Source organism: Oncorhynchus tshawytscha, linkage group LG28, assembly GCF_018296145.1.
Source record: "Oncorhynchus tshawytscha isolate Ot180627B linkage group LG28, Otsh_v2.0, whole genome shotgun sequence".
In the NCBI taxonomy this organism is placed as follows: domain Eukaryota; kingdom Metazoa; phylum Chordata; class Actinopteri; order Salmoniformes; family Salmonidae; genus Oncorhynchus; species Oncorhynchus tshawytscha.
Genome location: NC_056456.1, coordinates 34,745,787 through 34,764,547, shown reverse-complemented (window position 1 = coordinate 34,764,547; position 18,761 = coordinate 34,745,787). Strand labels below are relative to the sequence as shown.

Genomic DNA, 18,761 nt, shown 5'->3' with positions numbered 1-18,761 from the left:
GGTTACTAGTCCAACGCTCTAACCACTAGGCTACCCTGCCGCCCTGCTGTACATCCGTTATGTCTTCCCTCTCTCTTTCTATGACTCTCCCCTCTATCCGGGAGCAACAGTGTAGTTTTCACAGTTGAAGTCTCCTAGACATGCAGCATGTACAGCAGGTAACACGTGTGTGAGTATTAAGGACCTGGGCCATCCTCAAACCAACCCCACTAGGCCTTAAGGCTAAACAGTATATGCTACAGTGTAGCCCTGGTGTTCTGAGTTTCCAAGTTGTATTAGTCGTATGTACGGGACACGCATGGTGGTATACATCGTCCAATGAAATGCTTACATGCAGGTTCCTGCTCGACAATGCAACAACAATAAGGACTCATGTAAACAGCTCAGTAGACTAATACATTGTAGCATAAAGTATAATACAGGAAGGAACCATTTATAGTCCAATATTTACACATGTATTGGGGAACGGGGGCAGTATATAAACTTAGCAGTATAATAAGAGTCTGGTAGCAGTGTGTGTGTGTGTGTGTGTGTGTGTGTGTGTGTGTGTGTGTGTGTGTGTGTGTGTGTGTGTGTGTGTGTGTGTGGTGCAGTGAAGCGAAGCATCTCATGCGAGGAGGGTGAATATGTTGGCAGCGCTCCACCCCCTCCCCCAAACGCCCCTCAGGCAGGAGGGGGTTACTGACACATCAATAACACAAGGGGAGCAGAGTAGCGAGGGAGGGAGGGAGGGAGGGAGGGAGGGAGGGAGGGAGGGAGGGAGGGAGGGAGGGAGGGAGGGAGGGAGGGAGGGAGGGAGGGAGGGACACATTGCCCCAGAGAGACAGTAACACTATTGCGACTCTTAGCTGCTCTCCTTGCCTGAGAGTTACCCAGACCACCACGTACTATGAAAGAGCACTGCTCACCTCTTCACGCCTCCCCACCTGGACATCCTGGGACACCCATACGGCATGGCCACCCTGCCCTGGGACCCCCACCATGCTCCGTGTTGGACATGGAGCCGCTGGGTCCTGAGTTTGTTTCTGCTGTGTGTCTGTTGACAGACGAGTCGTACCAGAAGCTGGCCATGGAGACCATGGAGGAGCTGGACTGGTGCCTGGACCAGCTGGAGACCATCCAGACCTACCGCTCCGTCAGCGACATGGCCTCCAACAAGGTAAGACTGAGCTGGAACGTAGTTATTATGACCATAACGCAAACACAACACAAAATAACTCTTAACGAAACCACAACACAACTTGACCGTAATGGCAACCACAACATGAACGTGATGAAACCACAACACAACCATACACCCTCCCAACATAACACGTTGAGTTGCAGTTGTGTTGACCGCAACATAAATTGCAACTCAACATGACCATAATGCAACCACAAACGTACTCCTTACAACAACACAAACTTACCACAACACAATTTGAAACGAACCATTGAAGTGTGTTTAGACTATGGCTGAGATGATATTGGGTGATGTGGTCCCTAGCTCGTCAGTAAACAGAAACTAGATGTGACTTGGCTGAGATGATATTGGGTGATGTAGCTCGTCAGTAAACAGAAACTAGATGAGACTTGGCTGAGATGATATTGGGTGATGTAGCTCGTCAGTAAACAGAAACTAGATGTGACTTGGCTGAGATGATATTGGGTGATGTAGCTCGTCAGAAACTAGATGAGACTTGGCTGAGATGAATTGGGTGATGTAGCTAGTAAACAGAAACTAGATGAGACTTGGCTGAGATGATATTGGGTGATGTAGCTCGTCAGTAAACAGAAACTAGATGTGACTTGGCTGAGATGACATTGGGTGATGTAGCTCGTCAGTAAACAGAAACTAGATGTGACTTGGCTGAGATGATATTGGGTGATGTAGCTCGTCAGTAAACAGAAACTAGATGAGACTTGGCTGAGATGATATTGGGTGATGTAGCTCGTCAGTAAACAGAAACTAGATGAGACTTGGCTGAGATGATATTGGGTGATGTAGCTCGTCAGTAAACAGAAACTAGATGTGACTTGGCTGAGATGATATTGGGTGATGTAGCTCGTCAGTAAACAGAAACTAGATGTGACTTGGCTGAGATGATATTGGGTGATGTGGTCCCTAGCTCGTCAGTAAACAGAAACTAGATGTGACTTGGCTGAGATGATATTGGGTGATGTAGCTCGTCAGTAAACAGAAACTAGATGAGACTTGGCTGAGATGATATTGGGTGATGTAGCTCGTCAGTAAACAGAAACTAGATGAGACTTGGCTGAGATGATATTGGACTAATGTGACTTCTGCTTGGCGACAGCACAAAAGGTCTTTGTTAGTCTTCACTGTGCAATGTGTGCAATATGAAGACTGCTCTGATTAACATTGACGTAGTTGCAAAGCGCCTAGCATCCTGTGGTTGTGTGTGTCAACGGCTACTGGCGTTTTATGGCTCTGCTGTAAAATGAGTAAACAGTGGCTAGTTTGCATAGAGGACCATAGTCTACTGTTCTCGTTGAGTAAGACGCCTATCTGAATACCAATATGTCCATTTGTTGTCTTTTCTGCGTAAGACTGTCATTCACGCATTATACATACAACTCTGCATGAAATAATGAAGAATAGAGTCCCTATTGTGCGTGACATTCTGTGTGTCTGTTTCTAGAATGTCTACGTCACTAGACCATAGGTGTTTTTGTCTGAAGACCTCCTCGCGTCTGGGAAAGCTCATATTAGCCAGACAATAGTCAACGGCTAAAACCTTTGTCGAAATTCATGACCGAAACCTTGACCTTTCTTGGTATAACTCTGGTATTTCTAACGGGTTTTAGATTGAACTATCATGAAAGTCAGCATAGGAGAGTTCCGTCTGGTTTGACAGTAGGGTGCTAGGCTCGCTGTTACAGTTGATTGCCGTGTTGGTAAGCCATATAGCAATGGAATAATGAACAATGATTTTAAAAGTTCTCCACACTTTACATTGTAGGAGGGGAAACTCGCCTCCAATAATGTTTACAATTATCCTACTCTCATATAGTGTAGAACAGCACTGCAAACTCCAACAGAGAGGAGACTGTATGGCGACCAAAGGATTCAGCTTGGGAGGCCCACTTCTGAGTTCACTGGCCTACAAACAGTGGCATTACAGTGGAGCTGCAGTCAGCAGGTGGGGGGCCTACCCTAACCGTGATGAGAGGTGACCGTGACCATGACAAAGTTTCTTGTCTCTCTTTATCCTGACCACATAAACAGCCTCTCCTCCCCCCACCACTCCCTCTGCTTATCCTTCTCCCCCTCTCCTCCCCCCACCACTCCCTCTGCTTATCCTTCTCCCCCTCTCCTCCCCCCACCACTCCCTCTGCTTATCCTTCTTCCCCCTCTTCTCCCCCTCTTCTCCCTTCTCCCTCTCCCCCTCTCTCCCTCCTCTTCTCCCTCTCTCCCCTCCTCTTCTACCCCCTCTTCTCCCTCTCCCCCACTACTCCCTCCTCTTCTACCCCCTCTTCTCCCTCACCCCCTCTCTTCTCCCTCTCCTCCCTCTCCCCTCACTACTCCCTCCTCTTCACCCTCCTCTTCTCCCTCTCCCTCCACTACTCCTTCCTCTTCTACCCCCTCTCCTCCCTCTTCTCCCTCTCCCCCTCTTCTCCATCCTCTTCTCCCTCTTCTCACTCTCCTCCCTCTCCCCCACTACTCCCTCCTCTTCTACCCCCTCTTCTCCCTCTCCTCCCTCTTCTCCCTCTCCTCCCTCTTCTCCCTCACCCCCTCTTCTCACTCTCCTCCCTCTCCCCCCACCTCTCCCTCCTCTTCACCCTCTTCTTCTCCCTCTCCCCCACTACTCCTTCCTCTTCTACCCCCTCTCCTCCCTCTTTTCCCTCTCCCCCACTACTCCCTCCTCTTCTACCCCCTCTTCTCCCTCTCCTCCCTCAACCCCCTCTTCTCCCTCTCCTCCCTCTCCCCCAATACTCCCTCCTCTTCACCCTCCTCTTCTCCCTCTCGCCCCACTACTCCCTCCTCTTCTACCCCCTCTCCTCCCTCTTCTCCCTCTCCCCCACTACTCCCTCCTCTTCTACCCCCTCTTCTCCCTCTCCTCCCTCTTCTCCCTCACCCCCTCTTCTCACTCTCCTCCCTCTCCCCCCACTACTCCCTCCTCTTCACCCTCCTCTTCTCCCTCTCGCCCCACTATTCCTTCCTCTTCTACCGCCTCTTCTCCCTCTTCTCTCTCCTCTTCTCCCTCTCCTCCCTCTCCCCCTTCTCCTCCCTCCTCTTCTCCCTCTCTCCCTCTTCTCCCTCTCCCCCTCTTCTACCTCCTTATCTCCCTCCTCTTCTCCCCACTCTTCTCCCTCCCCTCCTCCTCCCAAATTCTCCCTCCCCTTCTCCTCCCTCTCCCTTCTCTTCTCCCAGCCAGGCCACCAGACTACAATGGCCAGGAGTCCCTACAGACTCCCTCTACCGTTATTACTGTCACTGGGCCTCCCTCTACTGTTATTACTGTCACTGGGCCTCCCGCTACCGTTATTACTGTCACTGGGCCTCCCTCTACCGTTATTAACCTGTCTAGGACTGGGTTCCGGAACCCCATTCCGCTAGCGTAACCCCTCACCAACAGCCAATGAAATTGCAGGGCGCCAAATACAAATCAACAGAAATCTCATAAATCTAATTTCTCAAACATACAAGTATTAGGCACCATTTTAAAGATAACGTTCTCGTTAATCCAGCCATAGTGTCTGATTTAAAAAATGCTTTACAGCAAAAGCTCCACAAACGATTATGTTAGGTTACCACCAAGTCACAGAAAAACCCAGCCATTTTTCCAGCCAAAGAGAGGAGTCACAAAAAGCACAAATAGAGATACAATTAATCACTAACCTTTGATGATCTTCATCAGATGACACTCATAGGACTTCATGTTACACAATACATATATGTTTTGTTCGATAAAGTGCATATTTATATCCAAAAATCTAATTTTACCTTGGCGTATTATGTTCAGTAGTTCCAAAACATGCGGTGATTTTGCAGAGAGCCACGTCAATTTACAGAAATACTCATTATAAATGTTGATTATAATTCAAGTGTTATGCATGGAACTTTACATACACTTCTCCTTAATGCAAACGCTGTGTCAGATTTCAAAAAAACTTTAAGGAAAAAGCATACCATGCAATAATCTGAGTATGGAGCTCAAAGACCAAACCAACCAGCCCCCAAAAATATCCACCATGTTGCGCAGGCAACATTAGTCAGAAATAGCATTATAGATATTCACTTACCTATGATGATCTTCATCAGAATGCACTCCCAGGAATCCCAGTTCCACAATAAATGTTTGATTTGTTTGATAAAGTTAATCATTTATGTCCAAATAGCTTCTTTTGTTAGGGCTTTTGGTAAACAAATCCAAACGTGCGTTCAGGTCCAGCCGAACGTCGGACGGAAAGTTCAAAAAGTTATATTACTGGTCGTAGAAACATATCAAACTATGTGTAGAATCAATCTTTAGGATGTTTTCATCATAAATGTTCAATAATGTTCCAACCGGAGAATTCCATTGTCTGTAAAAAAGCAATGGAACGAGAGCTACCTCATGTGAATGCCTCCCCTTAGGCCATTGAATGTCATGTTGAAACTGACATCATCCTGAAGTATCTTTCTAAAAAAAATAGTAATTGTAAGTAAACTTTTTGGAAGGATTATAGTTTAAGTATTCCTAGGGAGTCATTTTCATTCCTTTCCATGACTGAGATTGAGGCTGCTGCCAGACCTCTGACTCAATCCCCTCTCATTCGGCCCCCCTTCACAGTAGAAGCCTGAAACTACGTTCTAAAGACGGTTGACATCTAGTGGAAGCCTTAGGAAGTGCAAAATGACCCATATCCCACTGTGTATTCGATAGGGGCTGAGTTCAAAAACTACAAACCTCAGATTTCCCACTTCCTGTTTGGATTTTTTCTCAGGTTTTTGCCTGCCATATGAGTTCTGTTATACTCACAGACATAATTCAAACCGTTTTAGAAACTTCAGAGTGTTTTCTATCCAATACTAATAATAATACGCATATATTAGCATCTGGGACTGAGTAGGAGGCAGTTTACTCTGGGCACGCTTTTCAACCAAAAGTGAAAATGCTGCCCCCTATCCCAAAGAAGTTATTAACGTCACTGGGATTCAACACAATGAGCCCAGAGACCCTGAACATGCGCCAGTACAACATTCAGTACTCAATGTTTAGAAATGGCACAGGGAGCCATTGTTGACCGTGACTCAAAGGCCTTTAAGATGGATGGTTGCCGGTTAACCCAAGTCCAGTGCTTTGGGAATAGGACCAGGAAGTGGAGGCTAGACCGTCGCAGGTTCAAATCCCCAGTCAGATGAGTCCTCTTGTGAGCCACGTAGTCTTTATTGATATATGGAAGTTGAGGTGCAACCTCCCCCAGTGCTACACATGGCATGTGTTTGTACGCTACTCAGATATCTCATAGTATGAACCAGTGATGCAGATCAAACAGCATTTGTTCTCTTTTCAAATGCGTTTTCAACATGTCCCCGACAGAGTCTGTAATACCAACATGTTTCAAGCAGACCACCATAGTCCCTGTGCCCAAGAACGCCAAGGTAACCTGCCTAAATGACTAAATGACTACCGAGCCATAGCACTCACGTCTGTAGCCATGAAGTGCTTTGAAAGGCTGGTCATGGCTCACATCAACACCATTATCCCGGGGGCAAACTACCTGCCCTCCAGGACAGCTACAGCACCTGATGTCAAGGACAACAACCACCCGAGCCACTGCCTGTTCACCCCGCTATCATCCAGAAGGCGAGGTCAGTACAGGTGCATCAAAGCTGCGACTGAGAGACTGAAAAACAGCTTCTATCTCATGGCCATCAGATTGTTAAATAGCCATCACTGGCACAGAGAGGCTGCTGCGTATATACATAGACTTGAATCACCGGCCACTTTATTAATGGAACACTAGTCACTTTAATAATGTTTACATATTTTGCATTACTTATCTCATATGTATATTCTCTATTCTATTCTACTGTATCTTAGTCTATGCCGCTCTGACATTGCTCATCCATATATTTATATATTCTTAATTCCATTATTTTATTTAGATTTGTGTGTATTGGGAATATGTTGTGAATTTGTTAAAGATTTTTATTTATTTAACCTTTTTTTAACTAGGCAAGTCAGTTAAGAACAAATTGTTATTTACAATGACAGCCTAACCTGGACGACGCTGGGCCAATTGTGCGCCACCCTGTGGTTGTTAGATATTACTGCACTGTCGGAGCTAGAAACACAAGCATTTCGCTTATCCCGCAATAACATCTGCTAAACACACGTATATATGTCCAAGGACATGTATCCTAGGCTTGGCCCACACAGGCCTATAGCTTCCGTTCTACTGTCATTAAGTTACCAACACGTCCATACTGACGTTAGCTCTGGTCAACTCTGGGCCTTAGACAAACACAGCCATCTGAATGATGTTAGCGAGAGTGGCTTTGCAGGCTAGTGTTGCATCCAAGTGCCGGTAGGAAACTCGAACTCACGTGCCATGGTGAATGACGGAATTACTGACACAGATGAGAGAATTTACCTACATTACAGATCTAGGTCTATATGTTGAGTCTGGGTAGGTGTGGTGTTTAGCCTGGGTAGGTGTGGTGTGTTTAGCCTGGGTAGGTGTGGTGTGTTTAGTCTAGGTAGGTGTGGTGTGTTTAGTCTGGGTAGGTGTGGTGTTTAGTCTGGTTAGGTGTGGTGTGTTTAGTCTGGGTAGTTGTGGTGTATTTAGTCTAGGTAGGTGTGGTGTGTTTAGTCTAGGTAGGTGTTTTGAGTTTAGTCTAGGTAGGTGTGGTGAGTTTAGTCTAGGTAGGTGTGGTGTGTTTAGTCTGGGTAGTTGTGGTGTGTTTAGTCTGGGTAGTTATGGTGAGTTTAGTCTGGGTAGTTGTGGTGTGTTTAGTCTGGGTAGTTGTGGTGTATTTAGTCTAGGTAGTTGTGGTGTGTTTAGTCTAGATAGGTGTGGTGAGTCTAGGTAGGTGTTGTGTGTTTAGTCTAGGTTGGTGTGGTGTGTTTAGTCTAGGTAGATGTGTTTAGTCTAGGTAGTTGTGGTGTGTTTAGCCTAGGTGGGCGGGGTGTATTTAGTCTAGGTAGTTGTGGTGTGTTTAGTCTAGATAGGTGTGGTGAGTCTAGGTAGGTGTTGTGTGTTTAGTCTAGGTTGGTGTGGTGTGTTTAGTCTAGGTAGATGTGTTTAGTCTAGGTAGTTGTGGTGTGTTTAGTCGAGGTAGTTGTGTTTAGTCGAGGTAGGTGTGTTTTAGTCTAGGTAATTGTGGTGTGCTTAGTCTAGGTAGGCGTGTTTAGTCAGCGTAGGTGTGGTTAGTCTAGGTAGATGTGTTTAGTTTAGGTAGGTGGGGTGTGTTTATTCTAGGTAGGTGTGGTATGTTTAGTCTAGGTAGGTGTGGTGTGTTTAGTCTAGGTAGGTGTGGTGTGTTTAGTCTAGGTAGGTGTGGTGTGTTTAGTCTAGGTAGGTTTGTTTAGTTTAGGTAGGTGAGATGTTTTTAGTCTAGGTAGGTGTGGTGTGTTTACTCTAGGTAGGTGAGGTGTGTTGAGTCTAGGTAGGTGTGGTGTGTTTAGTCTTCGTAGGTGTGGTGTGTTTAGTCTAGTTAGGTGTGGTGTGTTTCGTCTAGGTAGGTGTGGTGTGTTTAGTCTAGGTGGGTGTGGTGTGTTTAGTCTAGGTAGGTGTGGTGTGTTTAGTCTGGGTAGGTGTGGTGTTTAGTCTGGGTAGGTGTGGTGTTTAGTCTGGTTAGGTGTGGTGTTTAGTCTGGGTAGGTGTGGTGTTTAGTCTGGGTAGGTGTGGTGTTTAGTCTGGGTAGGTGTGGTGTGTTTAGTCTAGGTAGGTGTGGTATGTTTAGTCTAGGTAGGTGTTTTGAGTTTAGTCTAGGTAGGTGTGGTGAGTTTAGTCTAGGTAGGTGTGGTGAGTTTAGTCTAGGTAGGTGTGGTGTGTTTAGTCTAGGTAGGTGTTTTGAGTTTAGTCTAGGTAGGTGTGGTGTGTTTAGTCTTCGTAGGTGTGGTGTGTTTAGTCTAGTTAGGTGTGGTGTGTTTCGTCTAGGTGGGTGTGGTGTGTTTAGTCTAGGTAGTTGTGTTTAGTCTAGGTAGGTGTGGTGTGTTTAGTCTAGGTGGGCGTGGTGTGTTTAGTCTAGATATATGTGTTTAGTCTAGGTAGGTGAGGTGTGTTTAGTCTAGGTAGTTGTGGTGTGTTTAGTCTAGGTGGGTGTGGTGTGTTTAGTCTAGGTAGTTGTGGTGTGTTTAGTCTAGGTAGGTGTGGTGTGTTTAGTCTAGGTGGGCGTGGTGTTTTTAGTCTAGGTAGTTGGGTTTAGTTTAGGTAGGTGTGGTGAGTCTAGGTAGGTGTGGTGTGTTTAGTCTAGGTTGGTGTGGTGTGTTTAGTCTAGGTTGGTGTGTTTTAGTCTAGGTAATTGTGGTGTGCTTAGTCTAGGTAGGCATGTTTAGTCAGCGTACGTGTGGTTAGTCTAGGTAGATGTGTTTAGTTTAGGTAGGTGGGGTGTGTTTATTCTAGGTAGGTGTGGTATGTTTAGTCTAGGTAGGTGTGGTGTGTTTAGTCTAGGTAGGTGTGGTGTGTTTAGTCTAGGTAGGTGTGTTCAGTCTAGGTAGGTTTGTTTAGTTTAGGTAGGTGTGGTGTGTTTATTCTAGGTAGGTGTGGTGTTTTTAGTCTAGGTAGGTGTGGTGTGTTTAGTCTTCGTAGGTGTGGTGTGTTTAGTCTTCGTAGGTGTGGTGAGTTTAGTCTAGGTAGGTGTGGTGTGTTTAGTCTAGGTAGGTGTTTTGAGTTTAGTCTAGGTAGGTGTGGTGAGTTTAGTCTAGGTAGGTGTGGTGTGTTTCGTCTAGGTAGGTGTGGTGTGTTTCGTCTAGTTAGGTGAGGTGTGTTTTGTCTAGGTGGGTGTGGTGTGTTTAGTCTAGGTAGTTGTGTTTAGTCTAGGTAGGTGTGGTGTGTTTAGTCTAGGTGGGCGTGGTGTGTTTAGTCTAGATATATGTGTTTAGTCTAGGTAGTTGTGGTGTGTTTAGTCTAGGTAGTTGTGGTGTGTTTAGTCTAGGTGGGTGTGGTGTGTTTAGTCTAGGTGGGCGTGGTGTGTTTAGTCTAGGTAGTTGTGTTTAGTTTAGGTAGGTGTGGTGAGTCTAGGTAGGTGTGGTGTGTTTAGTCTAGGTAGGTGTGGTGTGTTTAGTCTAGGTTGGTGTGGTGTGTTTAGTCTAGGTTGGTGTGGTGTGTTTAGTCTAGGTAGATGTGTTTAGTCTAGGTAGGTGTGTTTTAGTCTAGGTAATTGTGGTGTGCTTAGTCTAGGTAGGCATGTTTAGTCAGCGTACGTGTGGTTAGTCTAGGTAGATGTGTTTAGTTTAGGTAGGTGGGGTGTGTTTATTCTAGGTAGGTGTGGTATGTTTAGTCTAGGTAGGTGTGGTGTGTTTGGTCTAGGTAGGTTTGTTTAGTTTAGGTAGGTGTGGTGTGTTTATTCTAGGTAGGTGTGGTGTTTTTAGTCTAGGTAGGTGTGGTGTGTTTAGTCTTCGTAGGTGTGGTGTGTTTAGTCATCGTAGGTGTGGTGTGTTTAGTCTAGGTGGGTGTGGTGTGTTTAGTTAGCTGTGGTGTGTTTATTCTAGTTAGGTGTGGTGTGTTTAGTCTAGTTAGGAGTGGTGTGTTTAGTCTAGTTAGGTGTGGTGTGTTTAGTCTAGGTAGGTGTGGTGTGTTTAGTCTTCATAGGTGTAGTGTGTTTAGTCTAGTTAGGTGTGGTGAGTTTAGTCTAGGTAGGTGTGGTGAGTTTATTCTAGTTCGGTGAGGTGTGTTTCGTCTAGTTAGGTGTGCTGATTCTGTGGACCAGTGCCAGAGGCATTGTCAGGAGGCTGGGATCTTACCAGTGAATTATCACCCAAGGAGGAAGTGGGAGGGAGGGAGGGGTTGGCAACAGGCATGGCGCTACACTATGATTGAGTGAGGAGTTGTTTAGCTTAGTCACTGTGTGGGCCAGCCAGCCAGTCAGGTTTTATCCCTTTATTTTTCCAACTGTCGCCAGAAGAGAATCGGCTTGAAAATAGAGAGGAAGCAGACACAGAAAGATAAACAGAGACACGGTCACGTATTTCAGAGAAGTTTTGGGAAGTTTCAAGTTTTGTGAAGTTTATATTGTACGTGTGGCATTGCCTTTGCAAGAATGGGGCTATGCTGCTCTGAGACCAAGGAGAAATCGTTTGGGATGCTTACGCACTGGAAACAGGTGAGTTTGTTTTGCTAGAGAGTCTCTACTCTCATTCCAGTTAAATTAGGAAATTGCTTAAAACAACTTGTACAAAAGTAGGGACTTCTGCATTGTCAGATTGTATGAATGGATGTGGGTCATACACTTGTGCTGCCATTATAATTAATTAAAACGTTCACTTCACTTTAAACGTTGGTCTTTTGAAGTCCATTCAAGTACAATAGTTTGTCTGTTGGCTTGGATTTTTATATTCATGGATCATATTGTAATCAATTGCATAATAACAGATTATATCTTCTATTAAATACCAAAGAACTTCTCAGTGGGTTGGCATTAGGCTACGTCCAGGGATTTAGATTCTGCGTTTCCGATTTTGTGTCTTTCTTCTAGCTAGAGGGTCAGTCAGTCACACAACGGTTATGTTTTGAAGACCGGGGCCAGTCGGAACATAATCTCATATTTGTGTTTTGTGTCATATATGTGTTTCAAACTTGGAAAAACTTGTTCACCAGTTAATAAGAAAAGTAGTAATTGAACATGCCAGTCTTTCGCAGACACTCAAAGCGCTATAGCCTACAATGTAAGGGGGAAACTATCAATGCATTCATGCACACAACATAATGTACCGTGTGGGATGGATAGGGGTTATGTGAAAAGAATACATTGACATTATTGCAACAATGAGCCTGTTGAAAGCTCTGAGGTTTTTCCATAGCCTGCAGTGGCACACACCTTATCACTGCCTACTTTGAATAATGCACTTGTGGACTATTCAGTGTGTTATGACATACAGTATGTTCACTTAACACTGTGTTACTATTCAGGACTCGTTCACCGCACAAATGTACACTCAATTTCTGGCAGCTCCAAACAACAACGTATTGTTTTGAGTGTGTGTCACAAGTGTCTCACAAGAGTGTGTTCCCCCAGTCCAACAAAACAGGATGTGTGAGTGATGGCGCACGTTGAGTAATGTGTCCTACCGAACACACTCATATTCCTGTCATCCTGTGTCAACATATAGTACATACAGATGTCAGTATGACAACCGTACGTCTATATGACCACATATGACCACGTCTATATGACCACCGTACGTCTATAGGACAGAATATGACCACGTCTGTATGACCAACGTACGTCTATATGACCACAAGACATAGTCTGCATAGTTCAGAGGTCACAGTGGTCACGATGCAGTACCTTGATGCCTTCCGTAAAGAATTAATTACAAATTTGCTTGAATGGAGATCCGTTTAGGATTTTGACATTTCCATTTGGGGAAGTTTCATGGCGTTTCTTTGGATTGATACACTGTCTCTGACAGTTGGGTTTGTAGTTGAGTGAGGGCAAAGTGTTGATTTATGCACTGTCTCTGACAGTTGGGTTTGTAGTTGAGTGAGGGCAAAATGTTGATTTATACACTGTCTCTGACAGTTGGGTTTGTAGTTGAGTGAGGGCAAAGTGTTGATTTATGCACTGTCTGACAGTTGGGTTTGTAGTTGAGTGAGGGCAAAGTGTTGATTTATGCACTGAAGGTTGTGTTCGGGTTCCAGTCAAGGGGAAATAACAGGCAGCCGTAAGACGGCCGTTCAATGCTAAAAGAGGAGCGCTTTTTTTGCCCGAAACAACTACAACCTCTTAGATTATGTAAATTAGCTGCAGGGTATTTGATTGGCTATTTTTCAGATTACCATATTACTTCTCATATTTGGATTGAAGTTAAGTAGTGCCAATGAAATAAACATATAAATAGAAGACACACAGAAGACATATGTGTACAGACACACATTTTGAGATTCAGATGAAGCAAAGGACCTGCAGACTAGAGGACCTGCAGACTAGAGGACCTGCAGACTAGAGGACCTGCAGGCTAGAGGACTTGCAGGCTAGAGGACCTGCAGACTAGAGGACCTGCAGACTAGAGGACCTGCAGTGGCTAGAGGACCTGCAGACTAGAGGACCTGCAGACTAGAGGACCTGCAGACCTGCAGACTAGGACCTGCAGTGGCTAGAGGACCTGCAGACTAGAGGACCTTCAGTGTCTAGAGGACCTGCAGACTAGGACCTGGACCTGCAGACTAGAGGACCTGCAGTGGCTAGAGGACCTGCAGTGGCTAGAGGACCTGCAGACTAGAGGACCTGCAGTGGCTAGAGGACCTGCAGACTAGAGGACCTGCAGACTAGAGGACCTGCAGACTAGAGGACCTGCAGTGGCTAGAGGACCTGCAGACTAGAGGACCTTCAGTGTCTAGAGGACCTGCAGACTAGAGGACCTGCAGACTAGAGGACCTGCAGTGGCTAGAGGACCTGCAGTGGCTAGAGGACCTGCAGACTAGAGGACCTGCAGACTAGAGGACCTGCAGGCTAGAGGACCTGCAGTGGCTAGAGGACCTGCAGTGGCTGGAGGACCTGCAGTGGCTAGAGGACCTGCAGACTAGAGGACCTGCAGACTAGAGGACCTGCAGTGGCTAGAGGACCTGCAGACTAGAGGACCTGCAGTGGCTAGAGGACCTGCAGACTAGAGGACCTGCAGGCTAGAGGACCTGCAGTGGCTAGAGGACCTGCAGTGGCTAGAGGACCTGCAGTGGCTAGAGGACCTGCAGTGGCTAGAGGACCTGCAGTGTCTAGAGGACCTGCAGACTAGAGGACCTGCAGACTAGAGGACCTGCAGACTAGAGGACCTGCAGTGGCTGGAGGACCTGCAGTGGCTGGAGGACCTGCAGACTAGAGGACCTGCAGTGGCTAGAGGACCTGCAGTCTAGAGGACCTGCAGTGGCTAGAGGACCTGCAGTGGCTAGAGGACCTGCAGTGGCTAGAGGACCTGCAGTGGCTGGAGGACCTGCAGTACCAGTAATTTGGTTGAATACCTACTGCAGTAATTTGGTTGACTACCTACTGCAATAACTTGGTTGAATACCCACTGCAGTAGTTTGGTTGACTACCTACTGCAGTAGTTTGGTTGAATACCTACTGCAGTAGTTTGGTTGACTACCTACTGCAGTAGTTTGGTTGAATCTGACCCTATGCTGTACATATTTATCTAGAAATGGTTGATTTGTTTACCAAATATCTCAAAACAGGTCTGTCATAAAGCCTATACCCAATAAGAAGACATCATCCTTATATGGTATCAAACAAACAAGCCTATTCCCTTGGGGTCCAATACTCCCATGTCAACGGAAAGTTCCAGGAAACTATTTATGCTACCCCTCGGGACAGCCATATCCTGTTGGTCTCCATTGAGTATACCTAATACGGTGTTGTCATTTTCTGTTTCCCCTTTTAGATGTCTTGCTGGTCTATATGCAGCATATCTATAGTTAAATGGTGTCCTGTGATGTTACTTAGTTCATTGTCTTGCTGGTCTATATGCAGTATATCTACAGTTAAATGGTGTCCTGTCATGTTACTCAGTTCATTGTCTTGCTGGTCTATATGCAGTATATCTACAGTTAAATGGTGTCCTTTCATGTTACTCAGTTCATTGTCTTGCTGGTCTATATGCAGTATATCTACAGTTAAATGGTGTCCTGTCATGTTACTTAGTTCATTGTCTTGCTGGTCTATATGCAGTATATCTACAGTTAAATGGTGTCCTGTCATGTTACTCAGTTCATTGTCTTGCTGGTCTATATGCAGTATATCTACAGTTAAATGGTGTCCTTTCATGTTACTCAGTTCATTGTCTTGCTGGTCTATATGCAGTATATCTACAGTTAAATGGTGTCCTGTCATGTTACTTAGTTCATTGTCTTGCTGGTCTATATGCAGTATATCTACAGTTAAATGGTGTCCTGTCATGTTACTCAGTTCATTGTCTTGCTGGTCTATATGCAGTATATCTACAGTTAATCCATCCTAAATCCATCCTAGTGTCATCCTCCTTTTCTGTTACTCCAATTCAAGAGGACACAGTTGAGGCCACTACCCGGGGCAGCCATTTCCTATTGGTTTTCATACAGTCTATATAATAATATAACAACAATATATGCCATTTCAGCAAACGCTTTTATCCAAAGTGACTTAGTCATGCATGCATACATTTTATATACGAGTAGGCCCGGGAAATGAACCCACTTTCCTGGAATTGCAAGCTCCATGCTCTACCAACTGAGATACAGAGTCTATCTATTGGCTATCTAACATGGTGTTGTGTCATTTTGTGTCTCCCCAGTTCAAGAGGATGTTGAACCGGGAGCTGACGCACCTGTCGGAGATGAGTCGCTCCGGCAACCAGGTGTCAGAGTTCATCTCCAACACCTTCCTTGGTAAGTCAACACACACACTATTACATACAGTACAAGTACACTTGAAACTAAATAACACATATTATTTATTCCACTGCTGTACTGATGGACACTAAATGTTCCTCCTCGACCTGAATGGGGATGTTTTGGCTATTATTGGCTTCTCCGCCGAGAGAATGAGAAATAAGGAATACCTGATTAAGCAGGAGGAGGGAAAAGGCTGGAGGGACAGAGAGAGAGAGAAAGAGATGTTGCAGAGTGGGGTATCGGTGTGGAGTTGCTCTGCACTAGTTTCAAACCAGTCTGATCTGGTCTGCTGGAGTGTTCCCTCTCTCACTGCAGAGAGAGGGAGAGGGAGACCTTCTACCCTTCCCAGGGACTCTGGAGTGTTCCCTCTGTCACTGCAGAGAGAGGGAGAGGGAGACCTTCTACCCTTCCCAGGGACTCTGGAGTGTTCCCTCTCTCACTGCAGATAGACAGAGAGGGAGACCTTCTACCCTTCCCAGGGACTCTGGAGTGTTCCCTCTCTCACTGCAGAGAGAGGGAGAGGGAGACCAAAATTGTTTTGTGTTCTGCATTGCTGCTTGCACCTGTCAGGTTGAGGCAAACCATCTCTATGCCTCATAGAGAATAGAGTAGTGTGTGAAACAACACACACACACACACACACACACCACGTGTTACTCACATGTAGCGCCTCAAGAGAGGTCACTTCACCGCCACCACAACAAGCCACCTGCATACTGCCCAGCCCCTCCTCCAAACTATTCTGCTTAATATGACACAATTCTACGGATTGTTATGGTTTGGGAAAAAAAGGCTTTTATTTATCCACAACAGTATTCGTTCACTTTTATTTATCCACAACAGTATTCATTCACTTTTATTTATCCACAACAGTATTCATTCACTACTCTACTTGGAATTGATGCCTCATTAAATATTATGGGAAGTTCCAGGAATTTCTCAATAGCTGATTTGTAACAGGTTATTTCTTCGTCATAAGTCATTAATAAAGTGTTTGCTACTTGTTGGCTATTTGCTTCTGGATGTTTCCTGGAGAAGAACAGATAAGGGAAAAGGAGAGTGACAGAGATGCGTGAGAGCTAGCAGAAGGGATTTGATTACCATGCTAATTGAATGACTATCAGTAGATTGGAAGGAAGGTCTGGTCAGGGGTGTGACAAATGAAATGTGTGTCTGCAAGGAAACTAATACAGACCACTGATACATAGTCATATACAGATGTTGGATCTTAATTTGATCACCCTGCTGTTGAAGGAGATTTCCTACACAGCAGAAAATGCAAACTATTCAAGGTTTAAAAGGCTTCTAAAGTGTATAATATCCACTTAAAAATGTATCAGCCCATACAAAAATGTAAATTAATTATAATCCACACAATAATTCATCATGTACTGTTGTTGAAGGCTTATTTTCCTGCTGTGAGAAACCAGTCAAATTAAGATCCTACATCTATAGCATCCCTCTCACGTTTGTTGTTGGTATTTAAATAATAAATGAATGTGCCATATCGAGGTAGATGTCCATATGCACATAAATTGTGCTTTATAAATGTACATATCAATATAAATGTTATGCTCTGCGATCATGACTTCACCATTGTTGTTTGCAAGTCTATATTTTCATTTTATGGTGCAGTAGTTTAACCTTCCTCCCTCCATCCCTCCCTCCCTGCAGACAAGCAGAATGAGTTGGAATTACCGTGCCCCATGGCCAAGACCAGAGAGTGGAAGAAGAGACCCCACCACCAGACCCAGCTGGAGTGTCAGGGGACCTTGACCCAGATCAGCGGGGTCCGGAAGCTCAGCCAGTCCACTGGGCTCCAAGGCAGCAGCATCAGCCGCTTTGGGGTCAAGACCGATCAGGAGGAGCTGCTGTCTGAGGTACTGGGGAAGTCCGTATTAATAAACACTATGGGCCTGCACAGGAGGATACACTGTTACACAATACATAGAAATGTATTGTCTAGCACTGGTATGACTGTCTTTCATAAAGAATAGGGAATCATGTCATCTCTATTCATTCCATTTCTTTCTGCAACATTCAGAATGTTTCACCTCATTTAATTCACCCCAGAGGAGGTTTATTCTATTTAAATTCAATTTAGGAAATTGAGGGAACTTCAGATTCAAGACTCATTCAAAATAAATGGCACTTTTTGATTGGTAAATTGAAAATATGAATCTCTCTCTCAGGACCTTGAGAACATCAACAAGTGGGGTTTGAACATCTTCAGGGTGGCCGAGCACTCCCACAACCGCCCGCTCACATGCACCATGTACACCATCTTCCAGGTCAGTGTTCTTCCTCTTTCTCTTCTTCCTCTTCCGTTACTGTCAGAGTGCAGTGTTTCCCCTGCAGGCACACACACACACACCAGGGGTGGTTCGCCAGCACACAGCCTATAGTAGTGTATATCAGTTGTCTGTGTTGACTTAATGTATCCTCATCTTCTGGGTGAGAATCTGAATGATCACTACTGTAGTATGAACATCTAGTCATGAGGATGAATGTTTTACTCAGGTTAATGTTTTACTCAGGTTGATATGTTGATGTTTTACTCAGGTTGATAGATTGATGTTTTACTCAGGTTGATGTTTTACTCAGGTTGATAGGTTGATGTTTTACTCAGGTTGATGTTTTACTCAGGTTGATAGGTTGATGTTTTACTCAGGTTGATGTTTTACTCAGGTTGATAGGTTGATGTTTTACTCAGGTTGATAGATTGATGTTTTACTCAGGCTGATGTTTTACTCAGGTTGATATTTTACTCAGGTTGATGTTTTACTCCGGTTGATAGATTGATGTTTTACTCAGGTTGATGTTTTACTCAGGTTGATGTTTTACTCAGGTTGATGTTTTACTCAGGTTGATAGGTTGATGTTTTACTCAGGTTGATGTTTTACTCAGGTTGATGTTTTACTCAGGTTGATGTTTTACTCAGGTTGATAGGTTGATGTTTCACTCAGGTTGATGTTTTACTCAGGTTGATGTTTTACTCAGGTTGATGTTTTACTCAGGTTGATGTTTCACTCAGGTTGTGTGTTACATGTCCCGTGTGTGTCCGTGCAGGAGCGAGACCTGATGAATACGTTTAAAATCCCTACGGACACCTTCGTGACCTTCATGATGACCCTGGAGGCCCACTACCACTCAGACGTAGAATACCACAACAGCCTCCACGCTGCAGACGTGGCCCAGTCCACACACATCCTGCTCTCTACACCCGCTCTGGACGTAAGTCACCT

General features: G+C 45.0%; 1 protein-coding gene across 3 annotated transcripts in view; it reads left to right on the top strand.

The window, feature by feature from the left end:
- LOC112227157 (cAMP-specific 3',5'-cyclic phosphodiesterase 4B) overlaps positions 1-18,761 on the top strand; it is a 123,062-nt gene that overhangs the window by 100,602 nt on the left and 3,699 nt on the right. Inside the window, exons 8-12 of one of the 3 annotated variants that reach the window (XM_042307670.1) lie at positions 1,047-1,159; positions 15,417-15,510; positions 17,191-17,396; positions 17,709-17,807; positions 18,586-18,750. In XM_042307670.1, coding sequence (XP_042163604.1) covers positions 1,047-1,159; positions 15,417-15,510; positions 17,191-17,396; positions 17,709-17,807; positions 18,586-18,750 — 677 coding nt within the window. Of the gene's footprint in view, positions 1-1,046; positions 1,160-10,973; positions 11,258-14,069; positions 14,093-15,416; positions 15,511-17,190; positions 17,397-17,708; positions 17,808-18,585; positions 18,751-18,761 lie in introns of those variants that run through there. The other 2 variants (XM_042307671.1, XM_042307672.1) reach the window with 2 other exon arrangements.